At 41.1% G+C, this 23,330-nt stretch overlaps 1 protein-coding gene across 14 annotated transcripts in view; it reads left to right on the top strand.

Moving 5' to 3' along the window:
• CEP112 (centrosomal protein 112) overlaps window positions 1-23,330 on the top strand; it is a 415,833-nt gene that overhangs the window by 310,343 nt on the left and 82,160 nt on the right. For 12 of the 14 annotated variants that reach the window (XM_055090371.1, XM_055090379.1, XM_028498151.2 and 9 more), the window contains 2 exons: window positions 10,387-10,449; window positions 16,698-16,847. The exons of 1 other annotated variant lie outside the window; for it this stretch is intronic. In XM_055090371.1, the coding sequence (XP_054946346.1) occupies window positions 10,387-10,449; window positions 16,698-16,847 (213 nt within the window). The remainder of the gene's footprint in view (window positions 1-10,386; window positions 10,450-16,697; window positions 16,848-23,330) is intronic. One more of the 14 variants, XM_055090380.1, reaches the window with a different exon arrangement.

Here is a 23,330-nt window from a genome sequence, read left to right as displayed (position 1 = left end):
CATCATCATCAACAACACCATCATCATCAACATCATCATCAACAACACCATCATCATCATCATCATCATCAACAACACCATCATCATCAACATCAACATCATCATCAACAACACCATCATCATCATCATCATCACCATCATCATCACCATCACCATCAACAACACCATCATCATCATCATCATCACCATCACCATAACCATCACCATCAACAACACCATCATCATCATCATCATCATCGCCATCATCATCCTTTAATATTTGTCTCCTTACAAAAGCCTTCTCTGATGTGAGGTATCTCAGGTAGTTTTTCCCTATTAACACCCTGTGCATAGCTCTCTCATGACGCTTATGCTGTATTTTATTTACTCACATATCTGTCTCCTCCACAACTTCATTAAATCTTTTTATTTTTTAATTGAAGTATAGTTGATGTGCAATATTTTATGAGTTACAGGTGTACAATAGTGGTTGTACAATAGTGGTTCACAATTTTTAAAGGTTATACTCCATTTATAGTTATTATAAAATATTGACTATATTCCCAGTGTTGTACAATATATCATTATAGCTTATTTTATACATAATAGTTTGTACCTCTTAACCCCCTACCCCTATTTTGCCCCCTTCCCACTGGTAACCACTAGTTTGTTCTCTATATCTGTGAGTCTGCTTCTTTTTTGTTATATTCACTAGTTTGTTGTATTTTTATATTCCACATAGGAGTGATATCATTACAGTATTTGTCTTTCTCTGTCTGACTTATTTCACTTAGCATGATGCCCTCCAAGTCCATCCATGTTGCTTCAAATGGCATTATTTTATTCTTTTTTATGGCGGAGTAATATTCCATTGTCTATATGTACCACATCTTTTTTAACCAAATTCATCTGTCGATGGACACTTAGGTTACTTCCATATCTTGGCTGTTGTAAAGTGCTGCTGTGAACACTGAGATGCATGTATCTTTTTGAATTAGGGTTTTTGGGTTTTTCAGGTGTGCACCCAGAAGTGGAACTGCTGGGTCACATGGTGAGCATCCTGTGCCCAACACAGAGGAGGTGTTTCAAGTAAATGTGAAACCATCATAGGGATATACCAGGATTTTGGGGAGGGCTGTGGGGTGTGGATGCTTGTGTGTGAAAAACTAGCCTATTTATAATCACATGGTAACAAGTCGATGTAGGAGAAAATATTGGTGACGTGAGAAGAAGGGAGAGTGGGGAGAACTGATGGTGTAAGTCTTTTGATTGTGGTAAGAGGTAGAATCCATGTTTTGGTGAAGGAACATTGCTCCTTTAACCAGTTGTCATGGTGTAATTTCTGCCTTCTATTTTCTGGAAGAGTTTATGTGGAGTTGATATTATTTATTCCTTAGGTGTTTAATAGAGTTCACTAGTAAAGCCAGGTGGGCCTGAATATAGGTAAGTAGGGTTTTGTGTGTGTGTGTGTGTGTGTTTTAACACATATAGGGATATAGGACCCTTTGAATTTTCTATTTCTTCTTGAGTTACTTTTGGTGATTTGTATCATTTAAGAGATTTATGCATTTTTGTCTAAATTAGAAGAAAACTTGACGATATGTTTACGATATTTCCTTATTGCTCTGTTAATGTCTGTAGGATCTGATAGTGATGTCCCCTTTCTCTCATTCCTGATATTGGTAATTTATACCTTCTTTCTTCTGTTTCTGATCAGTCTGTCTAGAGGTTTATTGATTTTATTGATGTCTTCTCAAAGAACCAGCTTTTGGTTTCATTGATTTTCTCTTTTGTTTTTCTATTTTCTATTTAATTTTTACTCTTATTTTTAGTATTTTCTTTCTTCTGCTTACTTTCTCTTTAATTTGCTATTCTTTTTCAAGCTTCAACAGGGGAAACTTTAATCACTCATTTGAGAATTTCTTTATTTGCTAATAAAATAATTCAAAGCTAAACATTTCCACTAGGCACTGACTACCATTCCACAAATACTATATGCTTCCATTTTCATTAATTTCAAAATATTTTCTAAGTTCCCTTGTGATTTCTCCTTTGACTCATAAAAATTAGATTACATTGTTTCTTTTCCAAACATTTTAGGGACATCAGATACATTTCTTTTACGGATTTATAATTTAGTTTCATTGTGGTCAGAGAATATACCCTGTATGATTTCAGTCCTTATAAAATTATTGAAATTTGTTGTACGGTCTAGAATATGGTCTTTCTTAATTAATGTCAAGTTGTTTGACAGTCTTTTTCAGATCATTTATATCCTCACCAATTTTCTATCTACTTTTTCTATCAATTCCTGAGAGAAGAGGGTTGAAATACCCTCAATTGTAATTTGTAGATTTGCCTGTTTCTCCTTTCAGTTCTGTCAGTCTTAGCCTTATGTATTTTGAAGCTCTTGATATTAGGTACAAACAATTAGGATTTTTATATTATATTTATGAATTAAATTTTTTATCATTATGAAATATCCTTCTTATTTTCTGCTAAGCTCCTTTGTTCTCAAATCTACTTTGATATTAGCTATGCTACTCTACTTTTCTTGTAATTGCTCTTTGTGTGGTACATCTTTCTTCATCCTTTTAATTTTAACATTTTAAAATATTGAAAGTGTTTATCTTGAAATTACCACGTAGTTACACCTTCTTTTAAATCTAGTCCGACAATCTCTGTCATTTAGATGGAGTTTTTAAACCATTTATAATAGTTAATGTGATTATTGATGTTGTTGGGTTTCAATCTATTATTTTGCCATTTGTATTTCTACTATTGGCATATTAGATATACCTCTTCATTTTTTATATGTACTTTGTTACATCTGCCTTCACATACTATTATACCAGTTTACATAAAATGTAAGTATCTTAGTAACAGTATACTTCCATTTCCCTATACCTGTTTCTACCTATATCGTAAGCTCCACAATATACTTTTATTATTTTTGCTTTAACAGTAAATTGTCTTAAAAAGAAATTTTAAATGAGAAAAAAGATAATTTATATTGACACACATATTTTCTATGTCCAGTGCTCTTTATCCCTTTGAGTTGATCCAGGTTTCCATTTAGCATCATTTTCCATCTGCCGGAGCAACTGCCTTTAACCTTTTATATAGTGCATGTCTGCTAATAACAAATTCTCTCAGATTTTTGTTTGAAGATATCTGTATTTCATCTTCAGTTTTGAAGGATGTTTTCACTAATTATGCAATTCTAGATTGACAGATTTTTTTTGCTTTCAGCACTTTAAAGATTCATTATGTTATCTTCTGACTAGCATAGTTTCAGATGAAATATCCTTATTCTAATCTTTTTAATGTATCTTTTTTTTCCTGGCTGCTTTTAAGACTTTATTTCTGTTCTTGCAATTTGATTATGATGTTTCTGATGTGATTTCCTTTGTGTTTATATTTTGTTGTTGTTCATTGATCTTCAACTTGTGGTTTTATAGTTTTCTTCATATTGAAAAATTTTCAGCCATTATGTCTTCACATATTTTCCCAAAACTTCTCCTCCTGGTATATAATTTCACATATGTTAGATGATGTGATATAGTCTCAGAGATTCATTAAATCCAGTCTTTTGTCTCTCTGACAATCATTTGGATATTTAAAATGCTTTTTCTTCATATTCGCTGATCTTTTCTTCTATAATGCCAAATCTGTTGTTTATCCTAAGAGTGAAATTTTCCTTTCAGATAGTATATTACTATGCTCTAGGCTATTTAGTTCTTTTTTATACTTCGATTTCTCTCTTCACTGTGTTCAATTTTTTTGTTTAAATATTTGGGTCTGTTTTTAATGGGTAGTTTAAGATCTTTGTCCACTAATTCCACCATCTCTATCATTTCTAGGTCTAATTCTGTTGACTGATTTTTCTCCTGCTTATGGCTCACATATTCCTGCTTCTTCTCATGTTTAGTTATCTTTTATTGGATGATCAACACTGTAAAATTTATATTGTTGGAAGCTGGGTTTTCTTGACTTCTTTTAAAAAATATTAGACTTTGTTTAGGAAGCAATTAAGTACTTGCAGATGACCAGTTCGACCAATCTGAAGCTTGTTTTTGAACTTTGTTAGAACTGACTTGAGGTTGTCTTTACTCTAAGGCTAGTTTAACCCCATGACTAAAGTGTGACCTTTCTGGATGTTCTGTGATGACTCTTCATTCTGGCTGGTTAGAACTCAAATTATCTCCCAGATTTGTCTGAGCTTTGGGAATTGTTAATCTTAAAGCTCACCAGTCACTTTTTACTTGGCCTTATAGAACTTAACCCTTTACGTACCCAAAGTATCAGCAACAGACTCAAGGGGAAACCAGGTAGATTCTGAAGCTCCTTCTCTACATAGCTTCCTCCTGTCCAGTACTCGGTACCCACAAATTCCAGCTTCCTCAGATTCCCAAACTCCAGTCTGTGTTTCCTCTACTCACAATACTGCCAATGCTGTGCTTCGATTCCCTTTGCCTGTGTTCAGGCCCAGAATGTGCCCTGCGACGGAAGCAGGGGTGATTGTAGGGCTTGTCGCATTTGTTTCCCTTCCCTTCACAGGGTCACAGTCCTGGGCTTCTTGTTTCCCAGCATCCTAAAGCTGCGTTTCCTGTGTCTTGTCCAGTTTTCTGGCTGTTTACTACAGCAGATTAAGTATGGTCCCAGTTACTCTATCATGGCCCAAATGGAAATCATGAATTTTGTTTATGATTCTAAATTTATACTTTTATTTTAAGGTAAAATACAGAGATCTTCAAGTTTGAAAGTTCTGTAAATATATTAAATTAAATATAAATATTTGTTATGAATTCTCTGAATATTTTTGTTGACAGGGTAGTACACAGTTATATATTAAAATCTGGCACCAGCTGGCCATAACTGTATTTACAGTGTTTGAAGAAGCTTCAGATGAATGCTTGCAAAGCTTTTGAACAGGAAATACTGCACAGTGCACTGAGCTTTATGCTATGTTTCAAGAATCTGGGAAGCATCTTTCTTTTTAATCCTAAAAACAAATATTTAATTCAGAAATGTATGCTATTATATTTTAAAGAAATTTCTCTTTATAAGATCTGGGCCTGCCTTAAGTATAAGTATTCTAGAGGAGTCTCCTAATGTTCTTCTCTCCAAATCACCTTCCTGGAAATCATGAATGCCTGAAGTTTCACCATTAATGATAGGAAAAAAAAAAAAAAGGAAGGAGAGACTTTTTTTGCATTAAGACCTGCAGAGAAACAGTAGCAATTAAGATGATTAACAGCCATCGACACCTTTGTGAAAATTGTTTGGTTTGCTCCTTTCCAGTAGGGTTTTCAAAGCCAATATTTTGATGGCAATTACATAGAGAAACAAACACACTGGGCTCTTTAGCAGAGAAGAGTGACCTGAGGACAGCAGAGGGGACTGAGTGCTTGGGGGAGGGGAGGGCAGGCCAAGCACAAGTCGGGGCAGAGAGAAAGAGCGGAGATAAGACAAAACAACTTTCTCATTTCAAGATGATGATTTTCCTCTCATCTGTTCAGGTCATGCTACAGATGATTGTTTGAAAATTGTATTTCTAAGTAGTAATGATAGCTGTAAAAATAAGATTTGGATTAGAAGAACTAACCCTAACCTAATTTTCTGTATGGAAATAAAATGGACAGTGAGTACCATCCTGAGGATAAAATTATTCAAAACTGTTTTAGAGACAGTTTGCATGATAAATGAGCGATAAATTTTCAACCATGCTAAACTGGAGCTTTTTAGATTCACCTAAGAGGAGTTCAGAAATCCAGACAACTGTGATTTAGGTTCACATAAATAGTAAAAACCTCGAAGGTTGATAAGTTAATTTTATTTCTTCACTTATTCTCATTCTCCAAAGTGTTGATTCTGCTCCATGTTGCTATGGCGAGTTCTAGAGGTGTTCGGATCTCACCCATTGGCCTCACTTGAAACTCACATGGGCAATGTCAGTTGGGCCCTAATACCTCCTGGAGTCCTGGGGCTCATACTGGATTCCTCAGCCTCTTCCCTTTCCCACTCCTTACATGGCTATTCATACCCTTTCCTCACACCTCAAATCTCCCAACAATCTCTTCTGCCATCCTCATGCTTCGCCGAGGAATCTTTCTTCCTACTCCACGGAGAAGTTGGAAGTGATCAGAAGTTCCCCCCACTGTACCAGGGATAATTGACCTGCACTCCCAGCAAAGGCCACCCTGTCCCCTTGTGCCCTAGAACTCACCCCTCTCCTTCACTCCAGGACATGCCGCCGGTAAATCTCTGGCATCATTTGTTTTTTCCTTCTCTACGGCCAGATCTTTCCCATCATCTTACACACATGCTGCTCTCTCGTCTTGTAAAAAAGAAAACAAGCATCAGCCCTTTCTTTACTCACTTTCCCTGCAACTTCCAGCCCATTTCTCTCCTTTTTCGTGGTAACAAAACTGTGGACAACTTGCCTCGTCTTCTCCAGTTCCCCCTCCTACCCTGAGCTCCCTCCGATCCAGCTTTCCTCCTTGGTGCTGTACCAGAATCGCTCGTGTCCAGGCCACCACTGTCCTCCACACGCTCATGTCACATGACTCCCCGTAGAACCCGACACAGTTGACTAGTCCTGGAAACACTCTCTTCCCTTGGCTTCAGGATCCCATACTCTCCTGATTCCTTCTCTCTCTGGCCATTACTTCCGTTTACTTTCCTCCCCATCTCCAGCCTCCTGACATCTGCAGGCCCAGGGCTCGGGATTCTTAGACTTCTGTTTTGGATACACACTCAGTGCCTTGAGATCTCATCCAGTAGCATAGTTCTACCTGCTGTTTATATACTAGTGACACTTGAATTTATACTTCTAACCTCGACCTCTCCTCTGGACTCCAGAACATTTGAACATATTCAAACGTTCACCTCAACACGAGGGGTCCAGTAGGCATCTCCAAACTTCGTGTGTCCAAAGCCAATCGCTTGATCTTTCCCCCAAATCTGTTCCACGTGTAGTTTTTTTTGATGTAAGTTAATGACGACCCCATTCTTCTAGTTGCTTAGGACAAAAATCTTGAAGTCATCCTTGATTCATCTCTTTATCTTGCAGCATTTCCAGTTGGTTCTACTCTGAAATCTTTCTCAGAATCTGACCACTTCTCACCACCTTTTCTGTCACCGTCTGGATTATTTGCGGTAGATTCCCAACTGGCTTCTCTGCCTGATTCTTGCCCGAAACAAGAGGTAGAGTGATCGTATGAATACTCATGTGAAACCACGTCACTCCTGTACTGAAAACGCCTCCTTGACTCTCCATTTCACTCATATTAAAACGCACGTCCCTTCCAGCTGCTTACAACACCGTGAAGGATCTGGCCCCTCGTTCTCTCTCATCTTGTCCGAGGGAGATGCTGCTCACAGATCCTCCCTGTGCCTTGAACACACTGTGCATGCCTCTGCCTCGGGGCCTTTGCACTGGCTCTCCCTCTGCCTGGTGTGCTCTTTCCCTCGAGTCCACCACGGCTCCCTTGTCTCCTGCAGGTCTCTGCTCATATATCACCCTCTCGGTGAGGCTTTCCCTAACTAATATGTTTTTTAAATTGTAAACTACCCCCACCATTCCTCACTTCTCATCTCACTTTCTTGCTTTATCCTTCTTCATAGCATTTGCACCATCTAAAATATTATCACTTTGATAAGTTATATGTTAGCTCTCTAGGTTAGAAGTTCCATAAAGGTAGGGAGAGATTTTTGTCTGTTTTGTCCGCTGCACTAGTCCCGGTTACCCGGAGTGGATACATGAATTGGGTGGTTAATTGTAAAAGACTCTATCTGAGGTTGTGGGGTTCTGGGGCTGAGTAGCCTCAGACTCTTGAAGAGTAGCTGCATCTGCGTCACAGGACGTCGTACACTAACCAGCCTCTCTGACTCCAACTTTTTTGGGGAAAAGTAACAACCTTTATGACACTATAATTTTCATATTTTCTAGTAAGTATTTTTAAAGGCTTTAGAATAGTGTGTGCCACCGGGTAAGAGCTCTACAAGTATGTATTAAATAAGCAACAAGTACTTACTTTATCAACAGCATTTTTTGATTAAAAAGTATTGGCAGGATGTGAAGCAAGACAAATAACCCTCACGAGGCTCAGTGTGGCCTCGATTCTGTGGGAGAGAGTGGCTTTGTTAGTCATAGAGCTAGAACAGAGTCTGGTGATTGACTAGAGAAAACAGCAATAGTCACAAGCCCTCTCTAGTCGGGAAAAAACAAAACTACCCAGCGTATTCAGCGCCATTATAGATGCAAAGAGATTTATGGGATAAACTCTAGAGAACTGCTTGTGAACTTAAGTTCATAAATCACACGGCTGTTGTCTTAGTCAGCTTGGGTTCTATTGCAGAACACCACAAACTGGGTGGCTTATCGAGAACAGAAATCGATTTCCGATCGTTCTGGAAGCTGGAAGTTGGAGGTCAGGGTGCTGGTGTGGTCCAGTTCTAGTAAGAGCCCTCTGCCAGGTTGCACATGGCCATCCTCTCACTGTAGCCTCAAACGGCAGAAAGAACTAGCTCACTGTCCTCTTCTTATAAAGGCCCTAATCCCATCCATGAGGGCTCCACCCCCCAACCTCGTCACCTCCTGAAGCCTCACCCCAAATACCGTCACATTGGTATTAGGGCTTCAGCCTTTGAATTTATTCCATGTCCACCCCTGGTTTGCTCCCTGGAGAGATGGAATGAGAGAGGGGACCCAGGTATAGCTCAGGGTTAAAATAAAAACGGGGTTGTACAAGAATCGGTATCCTGAACATCCAGGCACCCTTCTGAACACCCTGGCAGTCCGATGTATGCCTCCAGGCGGTAAAGCGGGGGGCACAGCTCTGGGCAAAAGGGTCCAAGAAGGAGGTCCAGTCAGATACCGGTGTGAGAGAGTCCAGGAGCCTTAGTGATACCCTGTGATGACTCCACCTGTCCCCAAGCCTGCCTGTCTTAGAGGGACACACTTTAAACAAGAAAGAACACCAAAGATCACCAAAAATTGAGGACAATTTCTAAAGTGAAAAACAGAGACCAAAACAGGCTGGTACAGCAAAGAAATAAAAGGAACTAAGAAAAATACAGACACTCTAGAGAACAGGAAGAAAATTTAAATGTGTGTGTGTGTAGGTATAGACATTGTATAGGTGTGTATGAAATCAATCACCTCAGGAGAAATGGGATTCTCTGGGGCACCCCGTGCCGTGTGTTCTAGCCGGTGAAGCGCTTGTGCTCTACCGTGTGGGGTCGGGTCCTGGCTCCATCACTTCGTAGGTGCGACGCTGAGCGACTCTCTTAACCTCTCTGAGGCACAGCTTCCTCCTCTGTTAAAAATGAGGAGTGATGGTGTGTTCAGAGAACAACAACGAAACTCTTGGAAATTACAAACAGGACAGCCGGAGTCTGTAAAATCCAGTACAAAGTTTAACATTTAAAGTCAAGAATTGCTACAACAGATCAAAAAGACAAAGTAATGGAAAATAGAAACAGTAAGAAAAAGATGCTAAACCTGTGAGGTCCAATATTCAGAGCTGCAGAGACAGGCAGACAGAGAGACGAGAGAGAAAGAGACCAGGGGGAAAAAGAGAGGAAATTAAGAGAGAAATGACCAAAGCCTTTTCTAGAAATGCAGGACACGAGCTCAGATTGAAAGGGCCTGCTTAGTGCCTGCACAATGGATGAGAAAAAAGGCCCAGCTAGGGCAAGTCACCGTGACGTTTCCGAACACGGAGGATAAAGTGAAGATACTGAGGCTTCCAGGGAGAGGGAAAGCAGGTCACGCACAAAGGATGGGAATTCGGGTGGCAAAGGAGATCATGGAGTTCTAAGTAATGTGGACTTCTTCTGGGAAGGCCACCCTACTTCCAGGGCATAGAAATTGTTTGATTTAGATGTATCTGTCACTTCAAAAAAAGAGCTCTTGTGTGTCAGGCAGAGTAGGGCTCAGACCTTGGCTCAGTGAGTCTAAAATCTCCTATCAACCTCCACCAGGAGGGTCTAGTTCTTTTCTCTTTAAACTAAGGGAAAGGGTGTTAAATTTACCGTCTTCCCTCCCCCACCTCCGATTCCCTCTCCCCTCGTTTCCTCTTCCTTCTCTGTTTCCTCTCTTCCCCGACTTCACACACGTTTGCTGGGTCTATTTCTGTCTCTCCTTCTCCCTTTCTCTTTCCACAGAAGTCTGTGTTTGTCTAATAATTGGCAGGAGAGATCTTTTTTTTTTCTCTTTTGCTTTTTGCTTTTTAAGTGATGAATAGTTGGCGTTAGATCAAAGGCAAGCCCTGTGGTTTTCTGGCTGCCCCAGAAGGGCGGTGCAGCTGGCAGCCATCCCAGCTGCCTGGTGATAGGCGTGTGCGAGAGATACCAACCTCTCAGGTCACTGTGTGTGTGTTCATTGCATGTGTTTTTCAGGCCAACAGCAGGCTGAAGCAGATTGAGAAAGAATACACTCAGAAGCTTGCCAAATCCTCACAGGTAAGAACTTTAAAGAAAAAAAGAGCAAAACCAAAACAAACAAGAAAGACACCTACCATAAAAGCATTTGTACTTTAGAGCTAAATGTGATTCTTTTCAGTTTTTTATGGATTAGTATCATATTTTTGATGAGTATGCGGATGCTATTAATATTTCAGTCTTAACTTTTTAAAATCAGGCATATTGAACCATTTGAACCGACACACACACGCGCACACACACTCACACACACACTCAGATATTGTAAAACCAGCCTGTGTACTTGAACAAGTCCAGGCTGAAACATATTTCACAAGGGCTGGAGATACACACCTACATTTGTGATGTAAGCGGTTTGATACCGTCTGTGCTTTTTTTGCAGTATTCCATTTTGCTGCATCTAAAGACTGCTTAACAGCAAGATTCAAAATGGCAAATATACTGGGTTAAATTAGCAGCTCAACTGTTGACTCCTTTTGGGAAAAAGAAGAATTACAAGGCGCAACATTCACATCTCGCTGGATGTTGTTGCTATAGTAGCTGTAGCAGAGGCCAAGTACTGAACACTTGTCTCTACTTGACTTACGGTGCTTGGGGCCCTTCTTCTGCACAAGTTGTTATAATGAGATGTCCTCTGGCATCATCTAGGGAATTCCAAACAGTCCTTAGTTGTGTGAGTCGTTGTGGAATAAATAAAATGCTGATTTTCATCTTACAGATGGATAGATTAAGCCATTTCATTTTGTGGACATCATATCTGATGATTTTTAAATCAACTTTTCTTAGTATTTTTGCCATGTATAGTGAGATGTGGCCGTCAGCGGAAATGTATGTACACAGTGGTAGTGCTAGCAACGCTACAACAAAACGATAATGAAATTAAGAATTTTATGGGGCACTAATCGTATTGATTCATTCAGTCTTCATTCACAGGAACTCTGGGATTAGAAACTATTACTGGCCCCATTTTTCCGTTTGAGAAAACTGAGACTCAGAGAGGTGAGGTCACGCAGGTTAGCAAGTGACTAAGCCAGGACCCCACCTGTCTTCGACATTGGAACGGAAGGTCTTAACCTGACACCACCAGTCTGGCCCAACCCCTCACGTTTTTAATATGGCAAAACTCTGCCGATAATTATGAAATTTCTTAGATTCTACAGTTATCTCTAAAATGTGCATATATTAGATAATTCACATCCCATTAGGAAAGCAAAAAGTCTTTGTCTAAGTGAAGACGAACGTGTTTATCTAAAAGATGACGGTGATGTCTCGATGGCCATTATTCCAGGAAATAACATGGGGAAATAGCTTTTTTAATCCACTGAGAAAGATTCTTTTTTTTTTTTTTTTTTTTTTTGCGGTACGCGGGCCTCTCACCTCTGCGGCCTCTCCCGTTGCGGAGCACAGGCTGTGGGATCCTCCCGGACCGGGGCACGAACCCGCGTGCCCTGCATCGGCAGGCGGACTCTCAACCACTGCGCCGCCAGGGAAGCCCGAGAAAGATTCTTATAATCAAAAAAAATCTTATTACTCCAAAAGCTAAACTAAACCGTGAAAAAACCCCAGCTGGCATACCCTTACATCCTGCTTATTTTGCTTTATGTTAAATGGCGGAGGTAGACCAAAAGTGAGATACAAAATAGCTGACAGAAATGCTTAAACACTGAGAGTATTTAAGTTTTACCTAAAGGAAGGTGTGAAGAAGCCTGATTAGCCCATATTAAAGCAAATTAAATGTAAGTTGGGGGGAAGAAAGCCTAAGCTTTGGAGTCCACAGACCTGCGTCCGAATACCAGCCCCACCACTTACATGACCTTGAGCGAGTTACCTGCTCTCTCGGGAATCCAGTTTCCTCATATGTAAAATGGGGGAGTAGTATACTTACCTCATAGGACAGTTTTAAGTATTAAGTAACACAATGCCAGAAAAGTGCTTAGTACAGGGCCTAGGACACGGTAAAGCATTTAACAGCTGTTAGTTCTTATAGGAGCCTATGAAATCTCAGTGGAGAAAGGAAAGGGGGAGCAAAGAATGAAAAATGTATGGAAGGAGCAAGAAATTATGTATTTTAAGTTTATTTCTGGGTGTTCAAGAACTGATAAAATCTCCCTCCAAAATTTGGAGAGGCAAAGGGTTGCTGGATATTTCCCCGTGTAAGGACATGCAGGAGGTAGGGAGCAGACTTCACCTGGTGACGACTGTCATGGGCTGTGGCCATCATTCATAAATGAAAGGGCAGTGCAACACCAAAAAAGAAAAATCCTAGAAAAGATAGAATAACATAATAAAAGATAGTCCAACCGTCTCATAAGAGGTAGGATGACCTTACATTGCAAACATTTTGTTTGCCCACCTCTAAATAATATAAATATTTATATGCATATAAATATGTGTATATGTTTATATCTGTGAACTGGCATTTGAGAAACACTTGTCTATAATCAAGTCAGTTCAGAGAAACAGATTATTTGAAAATAAACATTATACAACAGAACTGTGGATGGACTTTTGCTGTTTTCCAGTGATAGTCTGCTGGAATCTCCAACTCATATCTCAGCTGAGGAGAGTGCCAGAAGCAAAGCTGCTTAACTGTTTATCAGATTTTTTAAAATCCCTCTCTCAAAAAAAGTAATAAGATGAATGCATTAGTAACGAAAACACTGGTACCTAGGGAAGCATCAGGTTAAATTTGGAAAATACTTTAAATATTTTACTCCCTTAAAGGAAGTCACTTAACCTTTAAGATTTTATCAAGCTCTAGGACCTAGTGGGCCATGCACTCTGAACGCTCGCGGCCCCGGACGGCGCCCCTCCTCACGCTCAGTGTTCACCCTGATGGCAACGGTGGCACCACCTCTGAGAACACTCCCAAATATAAGTTCCATCAGAGTCGCGTATTTGCCCTTTTTTATCTTAACAGTACATATTAACCTTGCCTTTTCATCTTTCATGTGGTTTTCCCCACTCATCTGACTGACCTCGTGGCCATTTTTCAGAGAAAACTATTGCCATTTTTGCAGGAATGTAGGTAGCTGCGGAGAAATGCTAGCAGAGCCTGCCTATCGCCGAGGGACCGATGTGCCCCCGCATGGCCCCCAAGCTCCCACTGGCGCAGATTAGAGCCTGGGCTCATGCCCCGTGCCCATATGCCCCCCTCCCTGCCACTCTTCAGGGTGCCCCTCTTCCACTTATTTTCTAGGGATCTTCGATGTTCGCCAAACCTTGCCATGTATGCCTTGTCCAGGGTATTTTAAAGAAGAGTTTTATGAAAATCTCAAACTCTACTATGATCTAAAAAACAAGAGAGTTAAAAATGAAATCTTAACCCCTATTTAGAATCCTGTTGTTTTTAAGACCTAATAAGACCACTGACATTTATGCAAAGTAGAAATTGCTTAACAATATGATGAAATATTACAGCTTTCATTGGTTAGGTTGCTTACAGTATTAGCCCCAAATAACTTTCCTTTTGCTTCCCCAAATATTAATTTTTAATATCCATATGGAAATATTCTTATCCACTTCTTTCTCTGAAGCTAATATAGGATAGACATTTAGTTGAGTGGTAGCATTTTGTCTTAACGATTTTTAATATGATTCAGTCAAACCCGGTGGTGTTTGATTATGATTGTACAGGTCAGTTTTTCTTTTTCTCAGAAACTTTTTACATTATTACTCTATGAAAAGACTAAATTATCTCAATATAATTTGCCAGGGAATTATTTTTTCTTATTTACTATGATTAAAGTTCCAATACTTAAATATCTTTCGAGTTCCAGTTGTGTGCCCTGAGCTAAGGAGAGAATAGTCTGTTGTCTTATATTCTAGGTCTACAGCCGAGACCTAATTCATCTAGTTAGTGTGATTATTTCTCAATCTTAAAGTAAACCTCAAATCTGCTTCCAAAATTATCCATATTTCAGCCACCTCTCTAAATCCATCATGTCTATCAGTCTATCAATTCATTTATCTATATGATGTATTTCACCTGAAGTGTTTTGACACTCTCCCTATATCATCTTCATAAGTTTTAAAATATAACTTGCCAAAGATAATCTCATTATTTCCCCAAAGGAATTTCATTATTCCCGCAAAGAATGTTAAGGTTTCATTTTCTACACAGAAGCAAGCGTGTTCTCCTCAGAACATCCTGGTCTTCACCCATCATTCCTTGCAAAACCTGCATTTATTTATTTTTGATGTACGCTGTCATAAATCTTCTGAAAAGAAGAGATCCATGTCTTATGTCCTGGTGGTCATTTGAAGAGCCCCCAAATATTTTTTACCTTCAGTCTTGGTCAGTTAGAAGCGAATCTAAATCTTACTAATTTTTAAAGACGCGAAATTACTTTGTACCATAAAAATGAGCTGTGTAATTGTGGTGGTGGTATGCGAATCTACACGTGATAAAATTGCCTGACAGAACTAAACACGCACGTGCGCACGCACACACGCGCACACACACACACACTGAACACATTACGGAATTAAACTCAACACTTCTACCACGTTTCAGTTTACTCAACTTGAAACACTGCAATAGTCATTGAAATAGTTATTTTTACTATTTGGCCCCATGTTCTTATAAAACATCACTCTTAAGTTTCACGCTGGGCCAAGGAAATCTGGCTGTTTCTTATCTCCAGCTCCTCTTTTGCTCTGTGACTGTGAGTGAGCTGATTATTCTGCGCCTCAGTTTTTGACATTTACTCTAAGAATTTAACCTTCCCTGTTTCATAGAAGTGCTATGAGAATTAACTGAATTGCGGCCAGAATGGAAACACTTAATCAAAATTCAGAAAACAGATGAAAACATCTTCATCCTCAGTAGATGAACCCCTCTTCCCATTGCAGAAGGTTCAAGTTTGCATTTTAAAATATTAATATATTTTATCATCTATTTCACACTTGTTGTATATTTGATTATTTACAAATTCTAAGTGTTAACCTTTGTTACAGTGAGTCTGCTCACTTCTCAAAGCTTAAATGTTCCTTTTTTGGGTAAATATGCTACTTATGTCAGTAGTAACAACCAATGTTTCTATAGCACTTGGCATCTGGAAGACTCCAGACACTTTCTATTTACTGCCTTGCGATACTGTAATGTAGTTTTGTCATCAAACAATAGTTGAAAAACGGAGCTTCAAGGAAAATATAGTACTAACTGGTCCAGTGTTTCTCACCAGCCAGCCCTTCTCCTATAGACCCAACAGCATAAAGTTCTAACCCAGGCCGAAGGTTGCTTCTTTTATTAGAAGAAACAACCGTTTCCTGCTTTTGAAAGGTCATCACTATTGAATTCGAAAGGAAATGGATACATCCAAACCAAAGGAAGAGCATTGCTCTCAGTAAACCTATTAAAGAAAATGGCCCTCATCCTATTTACTTTGAGACCATGGAGGGAACCCAGTCATGGAGAGACCCAATTCTCAAATGTAGAGAATACTACGGGAGCCTCTGAAATGAGTCATTTGAACCAAAAATAAACTTTCATGGATATATATCAGTTAGGAAGAAAGCAACCTATTTGGAACTATATCATAATAAACTTCTCTTCGATAGCAAAACCTCGTTTAAAAGGAAGACAAAGTAGTAGCTAGTTAAGAGGAACCAACTAGTACAGCAGTCGACCTCTCTGCAGGGTTCAAATCCTGCCTGTCTCCTGGTCGCATGGCATCTTCAGCAACGTCACAGGTTGACCTCTTGCTCTGCCTCTGTCTCTCCACTTATAAAAGATGGGCAATGACAGTGCTTGTCACACAGTAGTAACTGACACAGGAACTGAAGTGCTTAGCACAGTACACAGGCGTTAGTAAACACTCAAAAATCATTGTGTAGAATTAGGTAACTATGAACCGTGAACTCTGTTCATGATTTTCTTTGGTTATTAGAGTTCAAAGTATTATGAAAGGCAAAATAGCTTTTTTTCACTCTAACAAGTATGTTTCTCAGTAAAATAAATCCTGACACATTTCATATTTTTGAGATCACAGATGTTCTTTCCTCCGATGAGTAAACATTGTGGAATGTTATAGTGGGAACGGCTTCCAAGTATATTTGGTTCAGCAGTTGTTCACCATTCACAGTTTTATTATAGTCTTTTATCGTGTGGAATTTCATGCGTTAGTGTATGTGATACATTAATTGAAAATATCTAGTTTGTGGACTAGAGTTTTGCCAAATCCGTTCTTTCGTGAAGCATAAATACATATAAAATAGAGGCCTCTCACTGAGGAATTTGAAGCTACAGCATGCTGTTTTCATTTTAGATCATAGCAGAGCTTCAGACGACCATCTCCTCTCTGAAAGAGGAGAGCAGCCAGCAGCGGCTCGCTGCAGAAAGGCAGCTCCAGGACGTTGTACAGAAGTTTGAAGATGAGAAGAAGCAGCTGATTAGAGATAATGACCGCGCAATCAAGGTAATCTGGAGACCCCAGTAACCAGTGGTACCAGCTGCTTTAATGTAATTAAAAGGAGGGCTGAAAGCCCAGCAGTGGGCGGATGAATGCAGGTATCTGGCTGGCTCACACAGCCTGCAGTGATCCACTCGCTGGACTCCACCTTTGATGTAGCCAGTGACTCAGGCTGCCTTCCCTCTAAGAGATCACATGCCAGCGGAAAAAGTCATCTGGGGCAAGCCCCGTCCATTCACATTGAACAAATGTTTGAAAAATACCCTGTCCTTTCTCTTGAGAACCACTGTGGAGCTGTCTCCTGAAGTCAGAATGCCTGTTTTAGCCCAGCACTGCTGGCTGATAAATTCAGAAGTCAGCTTCCAGTTTACAGTCTGTTCTCCGCCCACATCCCTTCATTATGGATTCGCATAGCGAGAAGGAACGTGTTGGAGGCTTGGAATGCCAGCCACCTGATGTGCTCTGACGCCGCGCTGTGTTGCTGCTGAGAACCTCGGCTGTTCCCAAACGGCTGCAGAGGGTCACACCTTTCACGGCAACAGCAGACCCCCTGCCCTGGCTCTTTAGGTGAGGGGCAGTTAGACCGCAGAGTAGTTTCTTCTTGGCTTCATAGCAGTGAATATTTCTGTAAGTGTCTACATCATGCTGTGTTTAATCTGCGGGGATAAGCATCTGGAAACCTTTATAAACAAGATTTAAAAGAGAACAAAACATTTTTCAAAGAATTCCCAGCAAAAGATTATTTTTCAGTGATTTTACTTTGTTATAACAATGCTTCAAGTATGTAATCATACAAAGCAAAGAAAAATAAAAGAGACATTTGGGTCACTGCCTTTTTCTGCCTAATCCCTCCATCTTTCTTTTCTCTAGCCTATTGTAGGCAATCTGAGTAACTTAGGGAGAAGTCAGTGTTAATGTCAGTTGCTTTGTTGTATATACACTTTAAGCCCGGACAGCACTGAATAGAGGAAAAACCTTAAGACATGGACCGAACCTTAGAGGCGAGCATATCCAGCCTCCTCACTTTAGAGGTGAGGACTTGTTTTGTCGTTAATGAGATTTTCCCTGTATTTTTCCATCTGTGGGCGTTTTCTCCCCCTACCTGTGATGAGACCAAAAAAAAGATGCTTCTTTTTCATATTCTGGTAATTTTAACAAATCTTTGAAACTCTTCATTTATAGATGCAGAGGAAGTACTCATTGATCTGTAGAACTGTTTTGCTTTGCATGAACTGACTTGACAACTTTATTTAAATTCTTTTGCTATATAAAAACTTCATTTTAAGTGAGTTTCTTTTCCACTTGATACCCAGATACCGAGTGGTAGGTAATTTCCACATTTTAAATAAGTAATTGAATCCCCGTATATGCAAAAGGGGAACATTCGTTTACTTCATAACAACAGAGTTTCCAGTACTGTTTCTTAAAGATTAAAACATCTTGAAAGAAATGTAATTAGTATAACTGCCTATTTTTAATTAATTTTTTTGCAGTTTTAATCCATTCACCTGTTAAAAGGGAAAAACATTCTGACCCTAATTTCCAACAGACTGTCAAATCATAAAGACTGAAGTTGAAGTTAAAAGATGGCAGTATATATATATATGTACATGCCGCTCCGCGGCATGTGGGATCCTCCCAGACCGGGGCGCGGACCCGGTTCCCCTGCATCGGCAGGCGGACGCGCAACCACTGCGCCACCTGGGAAGCCCAGTACTGTTTCTTAAAGATTAAAACATCTTGAAAGAAATGTAATTAGTATAACTGCCTATTTTTAATTAATTTTTTTGCAGTTTTAATCCATTCACCTGTTAAAAGGGAAAAACATTCTGACCCTAATTTCCAACAGACTGTCAAATCATAAAGACTGAAGTTGAAGTTAAAAGATGGCAGTATATATATATATGTACATATATATATTTATATTATATTTATGACATATAATGACCAAAACATAGGTACCTGAAAATAATTAAAATCACAATGTAGATAAGATATAGTTGAGTTTTGATTCACTCATGTAGATTATGGATAAAGTGAATGACTTTTTCTTTTACTAACCTATATCAGATAGTTAATGTATTAGCACTTGTTGCCTTGCACGATTTTTTTTAGGCTATGTCACAAAAAATAATAGGAATAATAGCTGATATTTCTTCAACAAGTAGTATGTACCAGGCTCTCTACCAAACGTTTTCATTCACCTCACGTTCCATTGTCTCATTTAAGCTTTATGAGTAATCTTTACGAGGGAGAGTGTTTCTATCATCCCCATCTTACAGATGCGAAAACTGAGGCTCTGGGGTGAAGTAACCAGCCAGAGGTCAGATGGCCAGATAACTGTCAGAGCCAGGTTCAAGTCACGGTCTCCTGACCTGACCGCCTCAGCTATTAACCGTTACACCAGACCCCTGCATCCACATTGTCTGTGAAAGTGAATCAGTGACCAAGTCCGTAACCAAGTCAGGGTGTCGCCAGTCTGATTCCCTGTCTGCCTGAATGATGACAGCACTTTTGCAACAGTTGTTTGATCTGGACATTCTAATTGTGTTTGAGTGTATTGTACACGCAGATACATGGAGGGATAGAGGTACTCAGAGAGAGACAGAGTCACCACGAGGCTTGTATTTGGTTTTCTGAGACCAAGTACATTTGCCTGCATGTACATTCAAGTAAGCTCGTATGGACCTAATGCTCTGTAGTATTAGGTCTTACTGTGTGTAAATATTCGCTATAAGAACAGTGTGCGTGGGGCTTCCCTGGTGGCGCAGCGGTTGAGAGTCCGCCTGCCCATGCAGGGGACACGGGTTCGCGCCCCGGTCCGGGAAGATCCCACATGCCGCGGAGCGGCTGGGCCCGTGAGCCACGGCCGCCGAGCCTGCGCGTCCGGAGCCTGTGCTCCGCAACGGGAGAGGCCACAGAGGTGAGAGGCCCGCGTACCGCAAAAAAAAAAAAAAAAGAACAGTGTGCGTGCTCATTATGAAGTGCGCCTCCCCCCACTTTCTGGGTGGAGAACAGAGTGCACAGAAGGCCCAGCGCTCACTCGGCCGGGGCCTCAGAGTGTTCCCGTGGGTAAGGAGGCCTTTCATTAAAGTCAGTCTTCAGAGAAAACGGAGGTATCGAGTAGGCCGCTGAAATCCAATTAAAGGGCCACCGGTCTGGGGTAGTGTAACACGATGAAACGTTTCTGGAGAATAATTTGGCCATACCTACCATTATTACATTTCCCGAGAGACGTGCCTAGGCTTTGACCCATTTCCAGAATTTGCCCCACGTGGCAATTAAAAACTTGCCCTGAGCTTTAGCTTCGCCAAAAAGATGTTCATCCCTGCACTCGCTCATTTATCTCATAACTGCTCGTTGCTCTCCCGTCACGTGAAAGGCATTTGTGGTCTCCTTGCTATACCTTCTTTTCCGCCGTAGCACATCAGCTGAGAACTAAGCAATATTGAAAGCGATGTTGGAGAAGGATATTTAAGGATCTTGAAGATGTTCGCAAGATAGTTGTCAATGAAAATGCAGTTTACAAAACAGTAGGTACATATGAGGTCATCTTTGCCAAAAAAAAGTACCTATAAAGAGAAAAAAAACTGGAATTACATATCAACATTTTACTAGTGGTTATCTCTGAGTGGTGGAATTTGTGGTAATTTTCTTCTTTCAGCTCTAAACTTTAAGTTATAACAACAATTTTCCAATAAGGGACAATAAAAAGTGTTTGGTGAAAAAGGAAGCGCCTTGGCCCAGAGGAAGCCAGTCCTAAGGGAATCCCGCAGCCGAGACTCACAGCAGGCACGAGCCTGTGGCTAAGGAGCGAGGCCTCTCACAGGACGGAACTCCTGGAGTGCAGGCGTTAGCGCGGTAGAAGCGCAGCCACACGAGCAGATCTTCTTTGCTGTATGTAGTGCACCCTATCTCGGGAGCAAAACATCTTCATCACTTTCTTACTGCTTTAGTCCACCCCTCGCCTTCAGGGTCAAGCTTCTAAAAAGAGCTGTTGTCTGTACTGCAGAACAAACCACCCCAGAGCTCGGCAGTTTAAGCCACAGCTCTGTCACACGCCCACGATTCTGTGGGTCAGAGACGTGGGCGGGGTGGGGCTGGGTGGGTCTTCTGCTCCACGTGTAGCCACGGGGGCTGCGGGCCTCGTCAGCGTACGTTCTCCAGGAAGCGTGGCTGGGGCCGCGGCGTCCAGGGTGGGTCCAGACCCCCCGTGGCGCCTCGTTCTCCGGGCAGTCAGACCTTGTGGTGGAAGCTGCTGTCTAAGAGTGGGGTTCAAGGAGGTGAAGGCAGACCTGCGCTTCCCTTACGGCTACCGTAGGAGACTCACAGGGGCACTTCCACCGCATTCTGTTGGTCAAGCCAGGTCCCAGGGCCAGCCCCGACGCAGGGGGAGGGGAGATGGTCGCCACCTCTCAGAGGGGGGAGGGGAAGAGGTTGGGCGGCCACGTAGACCCCCAGCGGCAGTCTGCGCTCCGCGTCCAGCCCCCATCTCCTCTTACCCCTCACCTGCACAGAGTAGTGCAGGGGGAAACCTGTGTCTATATTCCTACCACCCAGAATCAACATTGCTCATTGGTCAACATTATCATCAGGGCATATTTTTAAAGAAAATCTACTCTATTTTCGTAAAAAATGGATAGTGGCATACGCTCGTAAATAATTCAAAATGCAGGGAGCCAGAAGGGTAAAAATATTTAAAGTCACCACAGATTTCATCACCCAGAAATAGCCATCTTGGCATCAAGATGAACTTCATTTCAGATATCCGACCACATATAAGGAGAAAAGAGAAGGAAAGCCAGAGAGACGTACAGAATGGGTTCATACTCTAGGTTCGGTATTTTTTTAGTTTTAGAAAAATCTCAAGTTAATTTTACTTACATTCAGCTGATGAAAGAAGCTAGACTAAAACAGGAGGAGTTGTTAAACTCTTGGGCAGAATTTGATTTGGGGCTGAAAGCTGAGTAGATCAGAATACTCACCGTTGTTCCCATTACCTCCTGCCTGGGGTTGTGTTGTATCTTTACAGCGTCTGGGTTTACGATATTCACAATTTGTCTCTAACCGTAACCCTTAGTTTAATACCCATGCTATCTTTAAAGGACATGGTGCTTACCACTAGGCCTTTTATACCCCAGCCTTTTGCACTTCCATTCCCGAAGTTTTTACTTTGATGTGGTTCTTAATTGGCTGAATTTCATGGTCAAGTAGTTCCTTCAAGATTCACGGTACTACCTTCGCCGAGTTTTTCCATGTTTAAGAATGTCTGCCAATGACCTTTATGTTTGAATGACACGTTAGATGGCACAATATACTTGTTTTCGTTTTTTCCCCTGAGAACTTAGACAGTGCTCATCTAGCATTTAACATTGCTGTGGAGAAGGCTGGGCAAGGTTTGAGCTTTCCCCCACGCCAGTGATTTGCATTTTCTGGGGGATTCCTGGAGCAGTCTTTCTTTATCTGGGAAGTTTAATAGATTAACCAGGATACATTCAGCAGTTAACCAGGATCCCTCTAAACATTCAACGTCCCATATCAAATGTTTCTGAAACACAGCGCGTCTCCCCTGCACCAGTAACACTTATTTGTAGTGTCTCTGCGTTTTCTGGAACCCGAGGGAAGGGGGGGGTGAGCTGGAGTAGAGACCTGCGTGCCTGCAGTCTGGTTGGGCTGACTGTTCAGTTGCTGAGTTCGCACTACCTTAATGGGGGGGGGTGGGGCATCATAGAATCCATTAGGGGTTGAATTATCCCAACTTGGTGTGTCTTCCTGAAGGCTGGACACCTTCACTTTCCTCAGCTGTACACAGCTCTGACTTCTACCTGTGTTCCCACCCATCCCACAGCCAGAAGAGGAGAAAGCTGAGGCTACCCACACAGTGTCCTTGTCTTCAAAGTTGGTGGTATTAGTGGGAAGTCCTGGGGCTTTGTTCACCCTAACAAAGTAACAATTTGGGGACATGGGCAGGTTCTGAAGTCAAGTCACTGAAACGCTGTAGTGTCTCCAGAGTCATGTTTATTTCCTTCACCACAAGCCCTTGAGGGTTTTTTCCTATTGTGTCCACCTTACTACCCTATCTCAGTGCCTCAGTGCTTTTCTGCTCATTTTCACTCGTATTTACTCACTTCATTTGGTGTTGGGAGAGGGAAATTCAGTCTCCTGTGTGATCTTAGAAGCCTGTTTGACTCCTTAGTAACATTTAACAAGGAACCTGTGTTAGTCAGCAGTTGCCACAATGCTGTGTAACAAACAATCCCCGAAGCTCAGTGACTTGTCATAACAAACATTTGTTTTTCTTAAAACATATCTATGGACCATTAGTGTGCTTTGACTCCAGGCTTTAGATTGGGCTCAGGCCTGCTCTACTTGTCTGTACAATCTCCTCACACTAGTAGCTGCCTGGGTGTCCTCCTCATGGTGGATTACAGGAGGGCAAAAAATGAGCAGGAAAAAAGTCCCTGCAGCCTCAGCTTCATTTCCATCCAC

The sequence above is a fragment of the Physeter macrocephalus genome, chromosome 14, assembly GCF_002837175.3.
Source record: "Physeter macrocephalus isolate SW-GA chromosome 14, ASM283717v5, whole genome shotgun sequence".
NCBI classification, from domain to species: domain Eukaryota; kingdom Metazoa; phylum Chordata; class Mammalia; order Artiodactyla; family Physeteridae; genus Physeter; species Physeter macrocephalus.
Note: the sequence above shows the minus strand (reverse complement) of the source record. Positions and strands in the feature narration are given on the sequence as shown.